Here is a 19691-nt window from a genome sequence, read left to right as displayed (position 1 = left end):
GCAGGACAGTCCCGCAGGCCGGACGTGGCCCATAGTTTGCCCACCTCTGGTCTAGCACCATTCATGCTTCACAGGAGTGTGATAAGATCCCTGCCCAAGGCACTGAATTGAAAGGACTCCGATAGCCCCATGAGAAATGCCTGACCACAGGGATTGGCTGGACGGGAAGAGGAGGGGGGGTTTCCATTGAGGGACACCATCCATGTGGCATCAGAGGTGGAAGAATAACTAACTGTCTGAACATTCCCCTCCTCTGACCCACCAGCTCTCTTTTCAGGAAGGACAGAGCCCTTCAAGTTGGCTGGCACCTTGTACACCTGCTCTGAACCCGGATGCTAATGGACATCAAGGCCTTCTCATCTTCCACCACTTCACAAACTCACCTGAGACAGTTCCTTGTTCAGAGTTTACAAATCCAGGTGCCCTCAGCTTAGAGGAAAGAGAAACTGGACTCTGTCACCAAACGATTCAGTGAAGAGCCTATTTGTTCTCTTCTCCGACGAGAGAGCAGGGAGATCTGTCCCTGGCTTTGGAACTGCAGCAGTCTGGACTTGCCTAAAAGCAGGCCTGACAGCAGATTGTGCAGGCCAAACAGCACCCCCCGGCCAGCTCTTACCAAGTGCATTAACACTGGCAATTCCCAACTCACGCACTTGGTAAGGCAGGCAGTACAGGGTACGGACCGAGTTCAGCCCCAAGCAGGGAGCGACAGTACTCCACAGACTCACCTCGTCCATCCTGTCGACAGTGGTGCTGATGAGAAAGAGAGTATTGATGCTGATGTTCTGGACGCTGTCACTAGTTAAGTCATCAGCTTCTGGCGTCTGCTTCCTGGGTTGCTGTAAGGGAGCACGAACGCAGGTTAAGAGAGGAGCACAGCTGTGATCAGGCCCAGGAGACAGCGGGCAGGCAACAGAGGCCAGCTCCCTCTCCCCTGGGGCTGTACCATCACCCCCTCCCCACACCTACACAGGCTCACATTTTCCAAACCATCAACACAGCATGCTCAGCAGACAGCAGAGTTACTCTGGGATCATGACAGGCCTCTGCCTTCCCTGCCCCATGCTATTTTGACTCCTTGCACATCAGTCACCTTGTCTCTGGAAGGAGGTGCAGGCTGCCCTCCTGCCAGATTGCACCCATTTTACTGATGGGGAAGGAAGCACTGAGTGTACGGCCTTTTTGTTTATTTTTAAGCATCTGTGTGTTAGGATATAGAAATTCAGGCCTGTCTGTAAAGGCCTGTACTCTAAGAATTTAGGAGTATTCTTATCACTTGGCAAGTTATAGAGGTATAAAAGAATCAAAATTACTGTCTGCTGGTGTAAGGTCCTTCTCTTACTGTGATAGTCTGAGGCCCTGTTCTTAGGCTAAGATCTTTGGCTAAGTAACAGAGGCAGCCATAAGCTGGGAAGTGACCGGTCACCTCCTCACATTGAAATAATGTGCTATTGGGCTGTTAGGAATACAATCCTGTCCTGATAATGCCTGTGGCCTCCAAAGAAAGGGAAGTGCTTAGAAGATGTAAAAGGAAACAGTTTGAGACCATCCTGTCTGGCAATAACTCACTTATCAATAGGTGGGATGTGAAATCCTCATTTCTGTGTTGTTCTATCATTGTGGTCCCCATTTCCCTATTGTTTGTCTGTACAATCTGTCTGGTTCTGTGATTGTTTGTTTCTGTCTGCTGTGTAACTAATTTTGCTGGGTGTAAATTAATTAAGGTGGTGGGATATAATTGGTTACATAATCATGTTACAATATGTTAGGATTGGTTAGTTAAATTTCAGGAAAATGATTGGTTAAGGTATAGCTAAGCAGAACACGTTTTACTATATAGTCTGCAGTCAATCAGGAAGTGGGGGGATGGGAAATGGGAGTGGGGAAATTGGAATCATGTTTTGCTAAGGAGGGAATGGGAACAGGGACACAGGTAAGGCTCTGTGGTGTCAGAGCTGGGAAGGGGGACACGAAGGAAGGAAACTGGAATCATGCTTGCTGGAAGTTCACCCCAATAAACATCAAATTGTTTGTACCTTTGGACTTTGGGTATTGTTGCTCTCTGTTCATGCGAGGACGACCAGGGAAGTAAGTGGGTGAAGGAATAAGCCCCCTAACATCTTGGTGCCGTGACTTGGATGCATCGGATAGGTGAGTGGCAGCCTGTAAGTCCCCCTCCCCAACAGTCCGGGCAGCTGCTTGGAGGGGGTATTGCGAACTCTCCTGATGGTAGTTGCAGGTTCTGGCAAGCCAGGGTAAAGGATTTTTTGGATAAATGGGTAAGGAAGAACCAGGGCCCCTACCAGGTGCAGGGGTCATCCTGGGATGAGATTAAAAAGGAAATGGAGGCAGTGTTAGGGGACCCAGAGGGATGGGAGGCGGCTGAGGAGCCCACCCTCCTTTGGTATACGGGTAGTGGAAGAAGGTCCCTTCCCAAGGGGACTGGATGCCTTCTAGGGAAAGGAGGCACTTCAGTCCCCTTGTGAGCGGTTTGAAGTAAGGGCAGCATTATGGGAAGCTGCCAGGAATCTTTCAAGTTTGTTACTGCTCCAGCAAGGGCTGCTGAAGGGTTGTAAATTAGTTAGGGGTTGTTACACGTGATTTGGCACAACAGGGTTTAGAGTCCAAAGAAGAGTTAACAGACTCCCTTAGAGACTGGAGCGGGACTAGGTCCTGGGGGAGTGGAGGGGGGAGGGAGTTTCAAAAGTGCAGAATGGCAGGATTTGCAGGAGCAGGTAACAACCCCCACTCTTCTCCCAGAGCCAGGATGAGAACCTGGGGATAAGGGTTTGCAACTGTTTCAACCCAGGGAACCTACCCTTGGCTCAGAGCTAACGATGTCCTTTTCTTTTCTCTCGGTTTACTTAATTTGCTGCTGGTAGCCTATACTTTAAACTGACCTGACAGGCTTAATTGGTTTCTTGCCATCTCTTCCCCCTCCTCTCCCCACCCCGGCCTTTCCACACTTTTGTTCTTCTGAAGTTTTAATGAAGGGTACTTTGGATACTTATGTGAGATTTTTGGGGGGTTTTTTGGACAAAGCATGAGGGAGTTCTGCTATATTCCACTGGAATTTTACTCCAAAAAAAAAAAAAAAAAAAGATCCATGGGCATCCATGGAGACAAATGTTTTACTGCCTCTTTGAACAGTCTCAAGGCGAAGACAGCACAGGTTAAGGCAGCTGTGTGGCAATAATTGTACTTGGTGGCTGAGTTGTTACAGACAAATTGCACCACCTTAAAGAACTGAATGTAGGAGTAAGTGAGTGAAAGGTTAGAAATAGCTTTTGCAAAAATTGATGATACAGGGTTTGGGGGAAAATAAACATTTGGGAGTTGGGGAAATGGTAAAAGGTAACTGTTGTGAAGACGTTAAAAGAGTGACAGTTGTGGTGTTACAAGAAGGAAGTTTTTGTTTAATGATCAAACCCAGTTATATCAATGTAACTGTGTGTGCAACTCTGTGCAGTCACATTGGATGGAAGCTTGGTAATTAAGTTATCCCAGGGGGTCAGGTAGAGTGGTTACCACCACCACTAGGCTTCTGTCCCCAGAAGCCTTTACAGCAATTTTGAGGGAAAACGGGCCCTTTTCCCGCAGAAATGGTCTATAAAGGGACTGCTACCGGCAGCAGGAGTAGAGAGAATCTGATCAAAATTATTTGACTATTGGGTAATGTAACCAAAATCACTAAAGGATGTAAGGGGTTTCTATTGGAATTTAACTTGGCTGCCCCTGGTTGTGTCTAGTTGTACAAGATGGGAGTGTAATCGGGGTACACTTGTGTAAAAAAGAATAATCACAGCGCAAGGGATGTTAGGCAAAAGAGAATTTTATGTGCGCACAGGAAAAGGAAAAGGGGAGGAATGATAGGAACACTGAGCCTTGGGGTAGCTCTGGGGGATCAGATTGTCACTTTGGTGGGTGTGCATAAAAACTCTGTGGGCACGGGCGATGCAGTTATCCCTTGTGTAAAATTAATATGGCTAATATGTTGTGGAGGTTAAACTATGGAAGGAATGTGCATTTTCCCAGGACGTGTGCAGTGTATATTGGAGAAGGGGTTAAAAAAAACACCACGCAAACAAAAGATGGTACTTAATTAAAATCCTATTAGGGCTCCAAAAGGAACCACAATAGGTTGTGCTTTCTTTTTCAGATCTGTGTGTGTTTTGGAGCAGGAGATGAAAGTGGAAAGTAATCAGAACTCTGGTGGAAGTAGAATGTGTCCCTTTTAAGACAGTCTGAGCTGTTAATAGCTTTGGATCCAAAAGCAAGCCAGAAAGCCTCTGTGTAAATAGGTTTCAGAGTAGCAGCCGTGTTAGTCTGTAACCGCAAAAAGAAAAGGAGTACTTGTGGCACCTTAGAGATTAACAAATTTATCAGAACATAAGCTTTCACAAGCTACAGCTCACTTCACGAAAGCTTGTGCTCAAATAAATTGGTTAGTCTTTAAGGTGCCATAAGTACTCCTTTTCTTGAAGCTACTAGAAGACTCAGATTATGGCCCTCCAGGAAAGGGAGGTGAAAACAAACAAGGGGAACAGGTTAACCCTAAGGGGGTGGTGGGGGTGTGCACTGCTAAAATCTAAAGCTGTGTCTCCATTACCTGAGAATAAACATAAAGCTTGGTACAATAGAGAAACTATTGCAAACCTGGCCTCTTGTACAAGAGGGGAAACTGAGGTACACCACCTCATGAATGACCAGTGAGTGGGGTAATTTACTAGCCTGATTATATAACAAAATAGGACAGCCTGGAGGTAATTCTTCTGTTTTTCCTGCAATTAGCAAGAAGATTTGTAAAAGGAAGTGGTATTATTATTAAGCAATAATTTGTCCCCACTAGCGAATGGTGGAAATTGTTTCTTTTGTTTTTCCAGACACTCTACAAGCAAGCTGGCACCAGCGAAAGAATAACCCACAATACCATGGATCTATGTTTTGTGTTTGTCTGTGGTGTTTGTCTCATTGCTAGCATTGTTGTGTTTCAATGAACAAAAAACCTAATGACATGGGTGGGGGATGGCTTCAAAAGGCTAACCTTGGTGGGGGTGGAGTGGGGGGAGGGGAAGAGGTGTATGGGAATGCAAAATGCTCAACTAGGAGGCCAGCACCTGTGTAATAGCTACTGAACAGCAGTTAAGGTGGTCCCCACAAGCCCTATGGGAATAATGAGAAGGGGAGGAGCTCACTGGGAATCAGTAGAGGGGTGTGTACAATAGTGTACAGCAAGAGAAGATATTTGGATGTGCCCCTCTCCTATGACTATGGAGGAGCAGGATCAGTGGCCTATGGCAAGGGGTAGACAATTGCGTGTACTGTGTATGAGGGGTTTTGGTGGGAATTACACCAGCCCATAACCAAACAACACCCATCTACACGCTGCTATCTGGACTTTGGTGCACAAATGGATCTGTGAATCTTATTGCTGTAAATAATCAAACCAGGGCATACGGCCTGATTCCATACCAAGTCGTTAAGCTGGTTTGGGCAATATCCCATTTCTCTGTGAACATTCAATGGACTTATGATATGGACAAAAGCATGCAACAAGCTGCCCCTGCAGGTTTTGCAACTGGACACAATAAGATCTTGACCCTGTCGAAGGAGGAGAGACAGTGTTTTGGTGGTGGCCAGGATATTGGACCATACCTCAGTGGTCAGAACTCTCGGTGTTGCTGTAAATCATCATAGCAGCTGCTGTATTGTTAACAGTATTTGTATGTTATGTTGCATATGGAAATGATTAAGGGGGACACAACCCCCTAGAAAACAGCCACTAATTATAACCTATAAGTAATGTAGTAAGCCCTCCACACCCTACAGTGTACTAGACAACCCGGACCCAACCTTCTCAGGCCCACTGTAATGGGAAGTCTGGAACACTAATTGGAATAGGTGTGGTATGCCCGTGTGAGAGAAGGTGCAGGGCACTATATTACACAGGGGCAGTGGGACAAACTGAATATTGACACCTTCCACCTTGATGCCTGGCCCTATCAGGAAATGTCTTATTTCACCATATGTCTTATGCTTTTCCAGGGATACCTGGACAGGAGGATCCCAAAAGAAAAAGGGGGTGAGAGTGTTAAGATATAGATATTCAGGCCACTGTGAATTTTGGGTGCCAGTCTTGACACCTTCGGCTTTCCCAGATGCAAGCACTCCCCATTCCAACCGATGCCTTGGGGCTGTAGGCAGCCAGCCTGGCACCACGTCTCAAGTGGACACTTGAGAATTTGGGCCCAGATGACTAGGCCCATGAAGCCCATGAGAGGCAGGCAAGGCCTAAACCTGGCCTTTTAGCTGGGTGCTCAAGCTTTCCCCCCCAGCTTTTGGCTAGAAGCTAAGGAGGGGATTATCAGTTGCCAAGACCCCCACCCCTGCTTCCCCTGCCAGTCTACCTCAGTTATTCCCTTTTCCTGTGGAAGCAGTTGGGGAGGAGCCTGGAGGAGCCATTGAGGAAGGAGGAAATTCCAGCAATTGCAAAGCAAGATGCTTCAGCCTGTGATCGAGGGACTGTGTGAGGGTGAAGACCGAAGAAACCAGAAAGGACTGGCAGGGACAGAGTTCATGGGGTACAAGAATAATGCGCGGGTGGAGAACTGACAGATGGGAGGAGCGGGGGTGCAGTGGATTGCCCACCTTGGGACCACGTCTAGAAACGTGCCAGCTTCTCAGGCTCAACAGCCCCAAAGTAGGCAGTTCTGTGGTGCAAGCAGCAACAGAAACCCAGTTTCCAGACTCCCAGGCCTGCCTGCAGAACTCCACAGTCCAGTCTGCGGCCACTCTTCTCTTCAGCAGAGAGGAGAGGTCCCTGCCAGGCAAGGCCACCATCTTCATCCAACTGGGCTGGCCACACTTTGCTGGACTTGGATCTCCACAGCCCCACCTCCGCTCCCCAGGCAAGAGCGGCTGCCGTCTGCTCCATCTCATGCACCTTTGGTTTGGCCACTGAGCTCCTGGCCCAATCTCTTTGGCCATTCGTATCACCCCTGGGCAGGGGGGCCATAGACCTCCCACTTTTTGAAGTGTGGAGGCCAGCTGGGGAGCCCGGGCAGTGGTGGGAGCCGCATGGACCCAGAAAGGAGCCCCCGGCCCTGCCCCTACCCCCTGGGCTCTCCACCGCTCTTACCCAGACAGGTGGGTCCTCTGAGCTGCAGCCCGGCATGGTAAGAGCCATGCGGGAAGCTGTGGGAGCCACGGCGTGGACCCTCTACCTGTCCTGGGTGGGAGTCTGGGGGGTGGGGACACAGGCTGGGGGCTGCTGTCCTCAGCCCCACCCTCACCGTGGACAGGTAGAGGGTCCACCGCAGCTCCCCACAGTTGCCTGAGCAACTTTTACCATGGCCAGGCTGTGGCTGAGCCGGGTCAAGGAGAGCTGTGGGGAGTAGGTCCCTCTACCTGCCTTGCTCTGGCTTTGGGGAGGGAGGGGGAGAAGAGAGAAGGAGTGGAGACAGTGCCTGGGGAGGTGCCTGTGGCCCCCAACCCCACCACTTTTGGGAAGGCTCCAATGTCCTTGATGTGCTGGCTAGAATTAAAACCAAGATTTGCTCTCACATGGGCCCAAGAGACCACACAGGCCCCGCTGAGAGAGCCTACTACCGCCAGGCTAGACAAATGAACTTTACACCCAGGCCAGCAGCCTGAGGGTGCAGAGCCAGTCCTCACAGAGTCGCGTGCCCTGATCCAGAAGGACAAGGCAAGGGTAATCGTAAGAACTGGCTGTATCATGGCAGTTTTACCGTGTCAGGAGGAAGGGCGCACTGGTGGACGATGTACTCAATCATGACTTCCCCGCCTGCTTGTTCCAGATAGCCATGGTGAGCCATCGCGCTGATCACCTGGACCACGGCCCGTTTCACCTAGAGGAACAGAGGGTGAGCAGTGCACTCCACAGTGGCAGCCCCTCGAGCAAAGCAGAGGCCAGTATCCTCCTTGGCTGGAGCAGGCGGGAACGAGTAATCGTCCTTGACCTCCGCCCCAATCCCTGGCACCCATCTGTTCCAGGAAAGGCCTACACGAACACAACCCAGCTGCTGGCTATGCAGCCATGCACACCAGAGGGGATTCTTAAGCCATTTAAGAGCCTCCCAAGGCTGCACAAGTCACTGCTCTAGAGGCCAGGCATTTAGATTGAAAACCAAACTCTGGTGCTTTGCAAGCAGTACCACACCCTACAGAGCCAGATTAGCTACAGGAACTCTTCTCACACCCAGGGCTTGAGAGAGACGCGGCAGAGAGCTGCCCCCAGCCAGCTTGGGTCTAAACCAGACACCTCCCTTTGTTCCACTGACAAAGGGAAGGGGGACAGAGGACAAGGATCACAACAGCTGGTCATGAGAGAGGCTTATTGTAATTCTTAGTCTTAAAAGAGGAACCCACTGGAGAGGTCAGCATGGGAGTCATGAGTGCTCAGAGGAGGGAGCTGAAGGAGAGAGAGAAGGTGACCTCAGAGGACCCAGGGGGCATGTTCCAGGCATAGGGGCTAGTATGAGAAGAGGGGCAGAGCTACAGGGAGCCCCCAGGCGAGCTGGGCTCCTACAGCATGGGGCACCTGCAGAGTGCCACAGGGCCCTGAAGGGGAGCCAAGTCCCAGAAAAGCCTAATTCACCACATGACCAGCCGGGAGTTAAGGATAGACGGGGGAGTTTCCAGTTACCTTATTACTGTTGTCCTGCAGAGGAAGTTTCATAGAAGAAAGAATAAAGGACTTTTTAATCTCCATCTGAGAGGCTGGAAGAAAGAACAAAGGCTCAGCAACTCATCCCTGCCCAGACTGACAGGACCACAGGGCCTGGCCCCAGAGAGCATCCAGCACTGACCACCCTCCCTGGCCAGATGTGTGCTTCTCTCCTTTCCCCTCTTGGAAGGGCCACTGAGTGGGAAAGATGCTTGTTTTCCACCTAACAAGCAACTGGATACAAAGCCACGCTGCAGTCTCCATGCAGGTTCTTCACACTGAGCAGGAGTGGAATTTAGAGGCCAAGAGGGTTGGGGCAGCATTGTGCCAGCAGAACGTCCAAGCTAACATTTAGCAACTCCACCCAGACTAGCCAACAGTTACACGCCTTGGCTTTGGGAAGGGAACAGTTCTATTCCAAGAGGCATGGATGAGGCCAGAGCAGGCTTGCCATCCGGCACCAGGAGAACATTCCCATGTGGTGGAAGTGGAGATCACCCATTAGTAAACGCAGCAATAAAGGGTTGAGTTGGCCTGAGGCATTTTGGCTACTAAGGGAAAGGCATTGTGTAGCGGATTACCCTAGGCCAGGTCTGCTCAGAGGAAGCATCTGGACTACTCACAAGCTGCCCATCTGCCTGGGGGCTCCCAGGCCTAAGGATCCCTGGCTCCCTCCACCCCCCCAGAAAGAGCGAGCATTATTTTCTCAGTGTTGTCTGCCCACAATGGGATGGGAGTAAGGAACAGAGCTTAAATCCCAAGCCACATCCTGCAGGGTGGCCCCAAGGTTCCTGCTTTGTGATGCTCTACAGCGGGTAACAGTGGTGTGCATACTAAATATCACAATTTTGGCATAAGGGCTTGTCTGGGGCACAAGGCCGTGAAGGGTGTTTGTCTAAGAGATGTGCTAGGAAGTTCTCTGGCCTGCACTATACAGAGAGCCGGACTAGATGATCACATGGTCTCCTCTTGCCCCAAAGGGACATGACCAAGAAGTCAGGGACTGTCTGCCAGAATGAGGTCAGTCCTCTGAAATCCCAGCCCCCAGGTCTAGCTACCCAAGCACATGGCCTAGCACCGAGCAGAAATTCCCACCTGGGTGCTAGCACCCTGCATGGATACGACAGGGCCGCTGGAGGGAGCTGATCCTTTTGGTACTTACAGGCACAGTTGATGATTTGCCTCATGATTATCAGTGTCCCCACACGTATTCTCTCATTGTGGTTCTCCAGCTTTGGGAGTAGGAAGCCAAGCAAGCGATCAGGAAATGTACAGGCTGCAGAAGAACAAGGCCACCATTATGGACACTCTTAGCTCAGGAGCAGCCAGCAGAAAGACCTCAGGCCAAACGCGGCCGGCAGTCACCTTAGTCTGACAGGCCTGCAGCCCAGAGACTACAGGTCCCAGGAAGCAATGCTGCCTCTCGGCATGAGCAAGGGGTATTCTCCTCAATTTGGTGCGCTGCATGCTGGGACAGGCCCCTCCGCAACTGAAGGCTGTGGCTTTGCAGTTTGTATTTCAAAAGTCATTAGTATACCCTCTATTTCTGCTATCTTGGCTCACATGGCCAATACTCCAGTGGAAGCTGTCTGCTGATCTGTGTGATGCCTCTGCAGTATTTTCAGCACGTCTCCCCCACTGGTTATGCATCTTAGCGACCTTTGCTGAACATTCAGCAGAGTTGTCCACAAGTGGACAAGCACATCCTCTTCTTCCCAAACCACCAAGCAAGCCGGTGGTTTAGAACCCAGGACCGTGCAGGAGGAGGTCAGGTTACACCTTCCAACATCTAACACCTTGCATTTATCACGGATGCATTGGCTGATTTCAGGCTCAGTCCCAGGAGACCCAGCTGAAGCAAGGTGCACTGGCATAAGTCAAACTCATCATAAGAAAAGAAAGGAATCAGAACTACTCTAGACATCTCAGAACTAGTGTTGCTACTTTGCATAAAACCAGTTGGAAGTGCGGCTCAGCTGTCAGGCTTTCAAGCACAAGGGCTAAGGACAGAGGGAAGTCATCTGACAGTGACTAGGCAGACGTCTGGCAGGATCCTAATCAAACTACTGCTGCTTTAGTGGCAATTCCACAAGCTTCCCTTAAAGTATGAATCATTCTAAAGGGAAGCTTGCCAGAGCTGGGGGCTACAGGACTCAGTCCATAAAGGCTCCCACATACAGGAGGCAGGGCTACAAGCAGTGCTAGAAATCACACCAGGGCTCTGTTTTATGCAGGACTCTAGTAGCCAGAGACATAATTCAACTAGCTCAGTCCTTCCACAGAGCTTTCATCCAGAGGCTAGCAGACAACCTGTGCGCTACACATCAGAGTGGAGTTCTGCCCTGAGGGGCTCCCTGGAATCCTGCCACCTAGTCTGGCTGCTGCCATCTGCTGCTTTAAGCAAAAAGAGGGTAAAGCAAAAACCGTCAGGGTACATACAAAGCCAGTCTCTGTCCCCGTTATCCCTTCCAGCATACCCGGCTAAGCTAGAGGGCTAACTGGCATGTGCTGCGTTACTAGCCTCTATTTGTCTGAAGAGGCAGCAGAATCATCGGAAGTTACTCTGCTAAATGGCCCTCAGGAACGTGAGCAGTGAAACCAGATGCCTTCGGAGAGCGATGAATTCGCCACAGAGGTTGGAATCCTCAGCATCCCTGAGACATGCCACACCAGCAAACCTTCATACTCGAGCCAAGTCAGTCCAAGGCCAAGTTTTAAATGGCCAGATCTCAGCAAACCCCTCAGTTAAGCAAGTGGTGCCCTGTAATCTGCCTGCTTTTGGCACAGTCCCCACACGGGATGTGAGCAATTGCTTTCACCAAGCCTGAAGCCAGGGGGGACAGTCGAAACAAGAATCTGGTCAGTCTGTCTGTCCCATTTCCCCATCCCCCTCCCAGAACTGAAGTCTGCCAAACCCAACTGGACACCCAGACAAGGCGAGAAACTGGTTTTCTGCCTTCCCCCTGATGCAGCCAGATCTCAGGTGGAGCTCAAACCTTCCTGAACGTGCCAGGAGACTGGCTCAGAGGGGGTCAGGAAAACCCCTTTCCCACAAATGCTGAACACTGACCACGAGAGTTTGCGGTTATGATCGGCATTTCCACAGGGAGGCAGAGAATCTCTGCAGATTTCAAACCCACACACAATGCCATAGACAGGCAGGAGGTAAGTCACAGCAAGAGTCCACAGGGGACTCGGCCTTCACCCCTCAGCCCCCTGCACCCTTACCAAGGACAGTGAAGCATCGAAGGACCTCGTTGTGGTTCTTTAAACTCAGGGGGACAGAGGGCTCCACTGGGGCACAAATCTGTTGGGGGAAAAGAGTCAAATCAATGAGAGCTGGGCAGCACTTGGCATTAAGCCCCACACCAAACCCTTTCAGCTTGAGGTACATTCGCAGGCACCGAATCCACACTTGCAGCTGGACACGGCCAATGGAAGAGCCCAGCATTTCACAGTCCTGGAATCCAGGCCATATGCTGCACGTGATGCTCCCAGAGCACTTTAAACATTTGATCATTGCGAAGTAGCCTGGAGAAGCTGCGTGTACCTGCTAGCACAGACCTTCGCACTCTTCAGTCATTCAGTGCTAGCAGAGAGCGTAGGTTCCACAGACAAGGCTCATTCAACAAGCTGGGGGGGTGGAAAGCGGTGTGCAGTGGCCTTGGCATATGGGATCAGCTAGCTTGTGGGTTTGGTTTGGAGCTGCTACACATTTCCATTTCATGTGCAGTTTAACATGATCAGAGCACAATCTATTTCCTTTGCAAGTCATTGCAGACTCCCTTCTTTTAAATACTAAAAATCGCTCTCTGCAGACTGCTCTAATATGCAGTTTATCTGGGGACCCCCTCCCCATCTGCTCCCTCTCCAGCTTGCAGACAGGACATATTTCTTACTGGCATCCAAAGCAAGCTGCTCATTGTCTGTACTTATGCCAGAAAGTTCCTGGCTGTTCAGGTCTTTTTGGCTAATGCTACTGCATAACTGTATTGGTTAAAATCAGTGACTCCACTCTCCACTTCTGATCCTGAGAACAAGCTCTTGTGAGCAGCCATGCTGGGTCAGACCAATGGTCTATCTAAACCAGTATCCGGTCTTCCAGCAGTGGCTGGTGCCAGGTGCCCCAGAGGGAATGAACAGAGCAGGTAATCAAGTGATCCCTCCCCTGTCATCCACTTCCAGCTTCTGGCAAACAGAGGCTGGACACTCAGACCACGTGTTACACCCCTACCCATCCTGGCTAATAGCCACTGATAGAACTAGATAAGTTCCTGGAGGACAGGTCCTTTTTTTAAAACCCAGTTATAGTTTTGGCCTTCACACAACACACAGTCAAGCTGTGGAAGTCATTACTGGGGATATTGTGAAGAAATATTTGTTTTAGACCTGCTGTCTATTAATTTCATTGGGTGACCCCTAGTTCTTGTGTTATGAGAAGGAGTAAATACTTCCTTACTCACTATAGACCTCGATCATATCCCCCCTTGCTTGTCTCTTTTCCAAGCTGAAAAGTCCCAGTCTTATTAATCTCTTCATACAGCAGCTGTTCCATACCCTAATCATTGTTGCCCTTCTCTGTCTCTTTTCCAATAGATCTTTTTTGAGATGGGGCGACCACATTGGCACGCAGTATTCAAGCTGTTGGCGTACCATGGATTTAGAGAGAGGCAATAGGATATTTTCAGTCAGGTTCTCTAGCCCTTTCCTGAGGATTTTTAACATTGTTTGTTTTTTGGCTGCTGCTGCACAGTGAGGGGATGTTTTCAGAGAACTCTCCACAATGACTCAGATCTCTTTCCTGAGTCACAGCAGCTAATTCAGACCCCATCATTGTATATGTACAGGTGTACCTAGAGTACTATTTCATTAGCACACAGTCTGCACAGGGTTGGCAGCCATTACCTTATGGTCTTATTTTGTCTTTGTGTAAAACACAAACTTTTTAAACAGTTCTCACCACCTTCAGTTCCTCTGCCATAGCCACAGGCCTGCTGGCTGACTAAGGCACTTACAAAGACCAGTTTTACCAGACATGCTAGCGCAGCTAGCGTTAGACGTGTGCATTTATCAGTGTGACGGGCTCTCCTATCAGAAACTCCAGCCGGGAGAGTGGGAAGCCAGGAGCCTGGGCAAAGCAGTAGTGGAGGAAGGGCACTGAAGAGCACACGTCAATGCCTTGCATATTGCCCATCCCCCAGCCATGTGGAGCCCAGGGCTCCTGATCTTTCGGGCCCCAAAGGGAAAAAAAATTAAATATTAGCTTAAAAATATATTAACGTGATTTAAAAGGGTGCCACCCTATAGACGGAGGCCATCTGATCAAGGGGGATCAACTCCCTCCCCCATGTTCGGTTTGGCATATGGAGTCAGCAGCCACAGGCTGGCCCAACCGAGCCCAGGCCAGGCTGAAGAGGAATGTGGGGTTATCCCTCAGCTCCTGTAGATTCAGGCACCCATAGCCAGAAGTGGGCTGGGGAGCAGGTCGTCCCAGCAGTGCCTAATCTTTAAAAGTGGGCCTTCCCCAGGTGTTGTACCACAAACAAATCACAAGTCAGCCCCCGGACATCCTGGGGGGCCACACAGGAAGGCTGAGTGCACCCCCTCTGACAACTGAGCAGAAGCAGCTCTAGGGATTCACTGAAGTTTCTGCTTTTGACCCAGTGACCAGGCCTGGAGTTAGAGTAAGTCTGTGCAAGCGGCTGGATTCAAACCGAGAATCGCAGTTCTTTTCCAGGCGAGCCGGCCTCCTTCACAAAGCTGAGCCGTACATGTACTTCCCAGCACTACAACAGCATTACCCCATTGGAGACCAGCGGTTCTGTCAATCCACTCAACAGCACCAGAGTGGTTTGCTCGAGTAGAAAAGCAATTCAAACAAAGGGCTGTCTGCACTTTGCACATGGTTATTCCTGCAGAGCCCCCTCCATTAGGGCAGCACGAACACTCCTCCAGCTGGTTCGGAGAATCACTGGACCCAGACTTCTCTAGAGCACCTGGCTCCGCTCCACAGCCATCGCTTGTCCTTCAGGACTTTGGTAGCACCTCCCACCCGGCTCATTTCAAGCAGTTCTCTCCAGGCCACATCATTTAGCTCTCGGGCCGAGTCTCCAGAGAGAGTGAAAGAGGGTCTGTGCTTTTAGAAAGGACCATGACACGTGGGGACAGCATCAGACAGAACTCTTCCAGTCCAAGCACCAGACAGGGTGACCAAGTGCAGCCCAGGACCATTTACTTAGTGCCAACGTCCAGACAGGAAGTCCCTGCCTCAGGGGCAGAGTCTCGGAGCTAGACGCTGAAGGAGGGATGCACAGCAATGGAAGAGGGTTTAGTGCTTTTTCCCCTAAAGTTATAAACACTTGGTGCCATGAGCAACCTCGGCGTTAACAGAGTACCTGCTCATAGGGCCAGGTTGTTAGCACAGATCAGGGCCTGCTCCTAGCACCGGATTCAAGAGAAGGCTTGGCTGCATGCCGAGGCATGCGCAGTCCATGGGCTAACACTCCCCGTGGGAGAGCTGGACACTGATCGACTCTAGGTTATGCAGCCCGAGTGCAGCAGAAGCAGCCCAAGAGCACCCTCTCCAGCTAGGGCAGGGGTGGGCACACTTTTTGGCCTGGGGGCCACATCTGGGTGGGGAAATTGTATGGAGAGACATGAATGTAGGGCTGGGGCCTGGGTACAGGAGTGTGGGGTGTGGCGGGGAGCGGGGGGGCTCAAGAGTGAGCTCAGGGCAGGGGGGTTAGGGTGCAGGCTCCAGCCCAGCACCACTTACCTGGAGTGGCTCTGGGGTGGCAGTGGTGCACAGCAGGGCTAAGGCAGGCTCCCTGCCTGCCCTGGCCCCGCACCACTCCCGGCAGTGGTCAGCATGTCCGGCAGTGGCTCCTGAGGGTGGGGTGGGGCAGGCTGCTCTCGCCTGTGGGTAACGCCCCAGAAGCTCCCATTGGCTGTGCTTCCCCCTTCCTGGGGAATGAGAACTGAGTGGGGGCGGTGCCTGCAGGCGAGGGCAGCGCAGGAAGCCCTCTGCCTCCCCCTGCAGCCGCAGGGACGTGGTGCCGGCCGGTTCCGGGAGCAGTGGGGGGCCAGGGCAGGCAGGTAGCCGGTCTTAACCCCGTGGTGCCATGAGGCTTTCAATCTGGCCTATGGGATTGCCAGCCCCAACGGGCTGGATCCAGCCTATGGGCCACAGTTTGCCCTCCCCTGTGCTAAGAGCTTGGAGGGCAGGGAGCATTTGGAGAGATTAGATACTCGAGGGCATTAAAAAGCTTATTTAGGAGCCTACAATAGAAAACTGGTTGTTGGTGGGAAAGCACTTGGACTCTTCAACCAAGTCCATGAGAGCTGTCCAAGAGGTGGGCAGTCTGGACATCCCAGGCAATTCAAACCTACCCCGAGGTGCATCCAACAAGGAACACTCCCAGCCAGTTACAGACCTCCACCACAGGCAGCTAGCCACCTCCCACCTTTCCGACCTCAAAACAAATGCACCACTTCCCCACCTTCCAAGGTCCGGCAACCCACCCAGAAAGATCCCAAAGACACCACACACACAAGATGGAGCCAACAGTCCTGCCCTACCAGGATGAAGGTGAAACCTCAGTTTCTCAGTAGCATATACAGGAACCATGGACAACTGGTGCTTAACAGTTACAGGATTAATCTAAAGGTTGATGCCAGACCACCACTGTAGGGCTCCCATGTGAATAAGATGCTCCATGATATGTCCATCTAGCTCCCTGGATTGTTAGCAGTACTAGATGTTGCTTGCTCCTAGTTTTCAACCTTTCAAGGGTTTTTTTTTTCCCTCCACATTTGTTTGAGAATTCTGCCTTTACTGCTTCACTGAGAGGGGTGTGACCCTTGTTCAAGACAGCTGGAGCAGAAGAGCAAACAGCTTCTGATCCTGCTAGCAAGGGACTGGCTTCTCCTCTCCCCTGCCAGGGTCAGGCCATCTGAGAAGGAGCTCTCTGCTAGCAGGAGCACCTCAGGGCAGCTAGGAGGCACCAAGCCAACTCTCTCTCTCTAGCAGAGAGACATGCTCTATGTTCCTCAGCAGCTCACCCTTACCTGTGCTGGTAGCTGCAGCTACTCCTTCCAAATACATCCCGCCCCTTCTGGGACATGCACAGGCTGGCCAACCTGGCCCCTGCCCTCAAAACAGAAATATGGTCTCCACTTAGAGACATTTCTCCTTCCTCATTCCAAACTGGAGCCTGGGGCTTTCTAGACTGGGAAGTTCCCTCTGCAAGATGGGGAAGAGGATATGAGGCCCCTAACACACCCAGTTCTCGGCTTGACACAGGTGGCTGTAATGCTTGGATGGGAACTCCAGCGCCAGGCTCTGGATCCCGTGTGCCATTTCCTGAGACCCCTTTCAGGAAGTTCTTATGAATGTCGGGTCTCACCAGCACCCAGCCCCAGAATAGGCCTCCCAGCCCTGCTGACCCATCTCGATCCTTACCTGGGGATGCAGGTTGCTCAGAAGGGCATCAAGCTGCGCATCCAGAGTGCGGCTGCCAACGTTGACAGAAGCCTCAAGAATCTGGCACAAGCTCTGCTCAGAAAGAGACATTGCAATGCTGTGATTAGCACTAGGAAAAAGAATGGCCACTCCACTGGAAATGGAAGGGCAAAGACTTGGTGATCAGGAAGCAGAAAGACTCCGTGACAGGGATCCGAACATAGGAGACGCTATCCCAGTGCACACTAAGCTAAGGGGACGGGGCTGTAAAACAGTCACCTCCAAGTGGGAGCATAATCCAGCTGCTGTGGGTAAAGCACTGAGGTGGTTTCTGGAACTCACCATCTCCCGCCATTCTCCTGCTGCAGCCAGCCACAGAGCAGCACCTCCGCATACTAGCTGCTGCAGCCAGCCATGTAGGTCAGCAGACTTCCAACCCAGCCATTATTTCTCTGCTAACAGCACTCTGTCTTAGGGGGCTCTACTGGAAGGCCTCCCCTTACAGGCAGTGGGAGCCAAGAAGCAGAGCAAGAGGAATCCAAGACAGAAGGAAATACAGTGGTCCCAGCAACGGAGTAGGGCATGGGGTGGAGGGAGTGGTAGAGAGATCAGCCTGATAGGTCATCTGGAGGGGACTCCCAGCCCACCAGAGAGGTTGCTATACTCTGGCTCAGTAGCAGTAAGTTTGCCCCTCCCCGACAAAGAGGCACATGGCAGAACTAGCCTGGTCCCTGCCAATGGCAGGTTCAGCCTTTGCGGAAGAGGTATCAGAACCTGCCAATGCCACACTGGCCAGCCTCAGTGGTGCCATCCCTGGTGTGATTCCAGCCAAGCCAGAGCGTTTAGAGAAGGCAGGATTTGTCACCGTGCCGTGCCGCACCGCATGGGTCTGGGCACATGACCCGGCCTGTGGTATGAAGAGGAGCCTTCGAATGCTCCTTTGCTGCCAAAGCCTGGATCTCAGTCTGACTGCGCCGGGCAGGCGAGAAGACCGAGCAGGGAAAGAAGCGACAGGACTGTGGATCTGCGAGGGGCACCCGGCTTGTACAGAGCATGTGCACACACATGGGGAGCCTATCTTACAGGCAGTCTGTGCTCCTGTCCCACCCGTCCCACCCCCCCGCTGGGAGCACCCTATTCAATGCTCCATGGATTACAGGTAGCTGTGGGGACACACAAGAGGGTGTCCCTCTGTCTCACGGGAGCAGTGCGCGGAGCAGTTTACCTTGGTCACATAGAAAGCCTCTGTATGCTTCTTGTAGAGTGCGAGAATTCCCGGGACCAATTTCGGGAGCTGCTCCTCGAGCTTTTCGCTGGGCAGCAGGTGACTCATGGGCCCAAGAGCCTTCACGACAGCGAGTCTCAGCTGCAGGGACAGAAGCCACCGGCAAGAGTCACAGGCTTCCCAGCCAGCCCTAGCCCTGTAGGCTGGATCACACTGCTAGACTGGCTCCAATACTGCCCCCCACAGCGACATGACGGTCAGAGGGGGTTGGTTTGTGCCCCTCTGGCGCCAGGAGGGGGTCTCAGGCTAACCACCACGCAGCCCGAGCCTGCTCCAAGGACCCACTGAAAGGTACAGTGGCAGTGTAAGTTTGCCCACAGTGCTCCACCAACCCAAGGGCAAGGGGCGCTGGGTCTCACTATGCATTCAAAGGAGCCATTGGCATCAGGTGCTGAGAGAGAGGGTGGATGGCATAGCCAGGCCACCTTCCGTCACTCCCAAATCCAGATAGGTGGAGCACGCCCAGTTTCTTCATGGATAGGATTTGGAAGTTTCCCCCTCTCCCTTAGACTCAGCTGACACACTGATGGTAGCAAGGGGTACACGCACAAGATTCTCCCACTCCAAGCTGCATAACTTCGGGACGGAGTGACAACTACAGCTGTCCCAGAGGGCAAACACTAGCATGGCATTAGAGAGCAAGACAGGTGCTTCTTCAGCCACCAGACTAGAGTCTTTAGGGTGGGATGGTGGAGAAAGGCAGACTCCCCTGCATGAGCAGTAGGAGGCCCAGTCCAATAGTGGAGATTTAGGGGGAAGGTAGAAACCCACTGCCACACCCAAGCCTCACAAGCTAATAGCACTAGCAAATGGCACAGCCGCACCTTGGCCTCCCGGCTCTGCAGCCAGATGTTGAAGAGCACATCATAGGCACTGAAGATCTCATTGGAGAAGGTGTCTTTCCTTACAGTGGGGTCAGGCGCTTTATCCAAGTTTGCCAGGTATTCCTGGATGCTCTCACTGAAATGCTGCAGAGCTACAAGACACAGGTTTACTTACATTTAGATGCTACACACCCAGGGTTAAAGTTAACAGTAGGCTTTTGACTGAGGTCTGAGATGCTGCTGTTTGAGCAACATCCAGCATCCTGGTGCTGGAACAATCCCACTTTAACACCACAGACCTCCAGCACTGAAGGTGCAGCCCGCAGGAGAGGTCTGCGGCTGTCACAGGTTGACAAGATCCTTTTACTGGCCTACTCCTGTGCTCGAAGGCCTGTATTTAAGCCCTTTAGTCCCCATTTTGGTGCAACGGCTCCT

The 19691-nt window shown here is 51.6% G+C and overlaps 1 protein-coding gene across 7 annotated transcripts in view; it reads right to left on the bottom strand.

Annotated features, from left to right (window-relative positions):
• MROH1 (maestro heat like repeat family member 1) overlaps window positions 1–19691 on the bottom strand; it is a 111611-nt gene that overhangs the window by 61500 nt on the left and 30420 nt on the right. For 6 of the 7 annotated variants that reach the window (XM_073329839.2, XM_073329843.2, XM_073329838.2 and 3 more), the window contains 8 exons: window positions 19257–19408; window positions 18373–18513; window positions 17148–17240; window positions 11915–11993; window positions 9849–9962; window positions 8666–8739; window positions 7749–7868; window positions 729–839 (listed from right to left, as the gene is read on the bottom strand). In XM_073329839.2, coding sequence (XP_073185940.1) covers window positions 729–839; window positions 7749–7868; window positions 8666–8739; window positions 9849–9962; window positions 11915–11993; window positions 17148–17240; window positions 18373–18513; window positions 19257–19408 — 884 coding nt within the window. The remainder of the gene's footprint in view (window positions 1–728; window positions 840–7748; window positions 7869–8665; window positions 8740–9848; window positions 9963–11914; window positions 11994–17147; window positions 17241–18372; window positions 18514–19256; window positions 19409–19691) is intronic. The other variant, XM_073329842.2, reaches the window with a different exon arrangement.

Source organism: Lepidochelys kempii, chromosome 2 (assembly GCF_965140285.1).
Source record: "Lepidochelys kempii isolate rLepKem1 chromosome 2, rLepKem1.hap1, whole genome shotgun sequence".
Classification (NCBI taxonomy): domain Eukaryota; kingdom Metazoa; phylum Chordata; order Testudines; family Cheloniidae; genus Lepidochelys; species Lepidochelys kempii.
The sequence above is the reverse complement of the archived record's forward strand: the minus strand, read 5'-3'. Positions and strand labels throughout refer to the sequence as shown.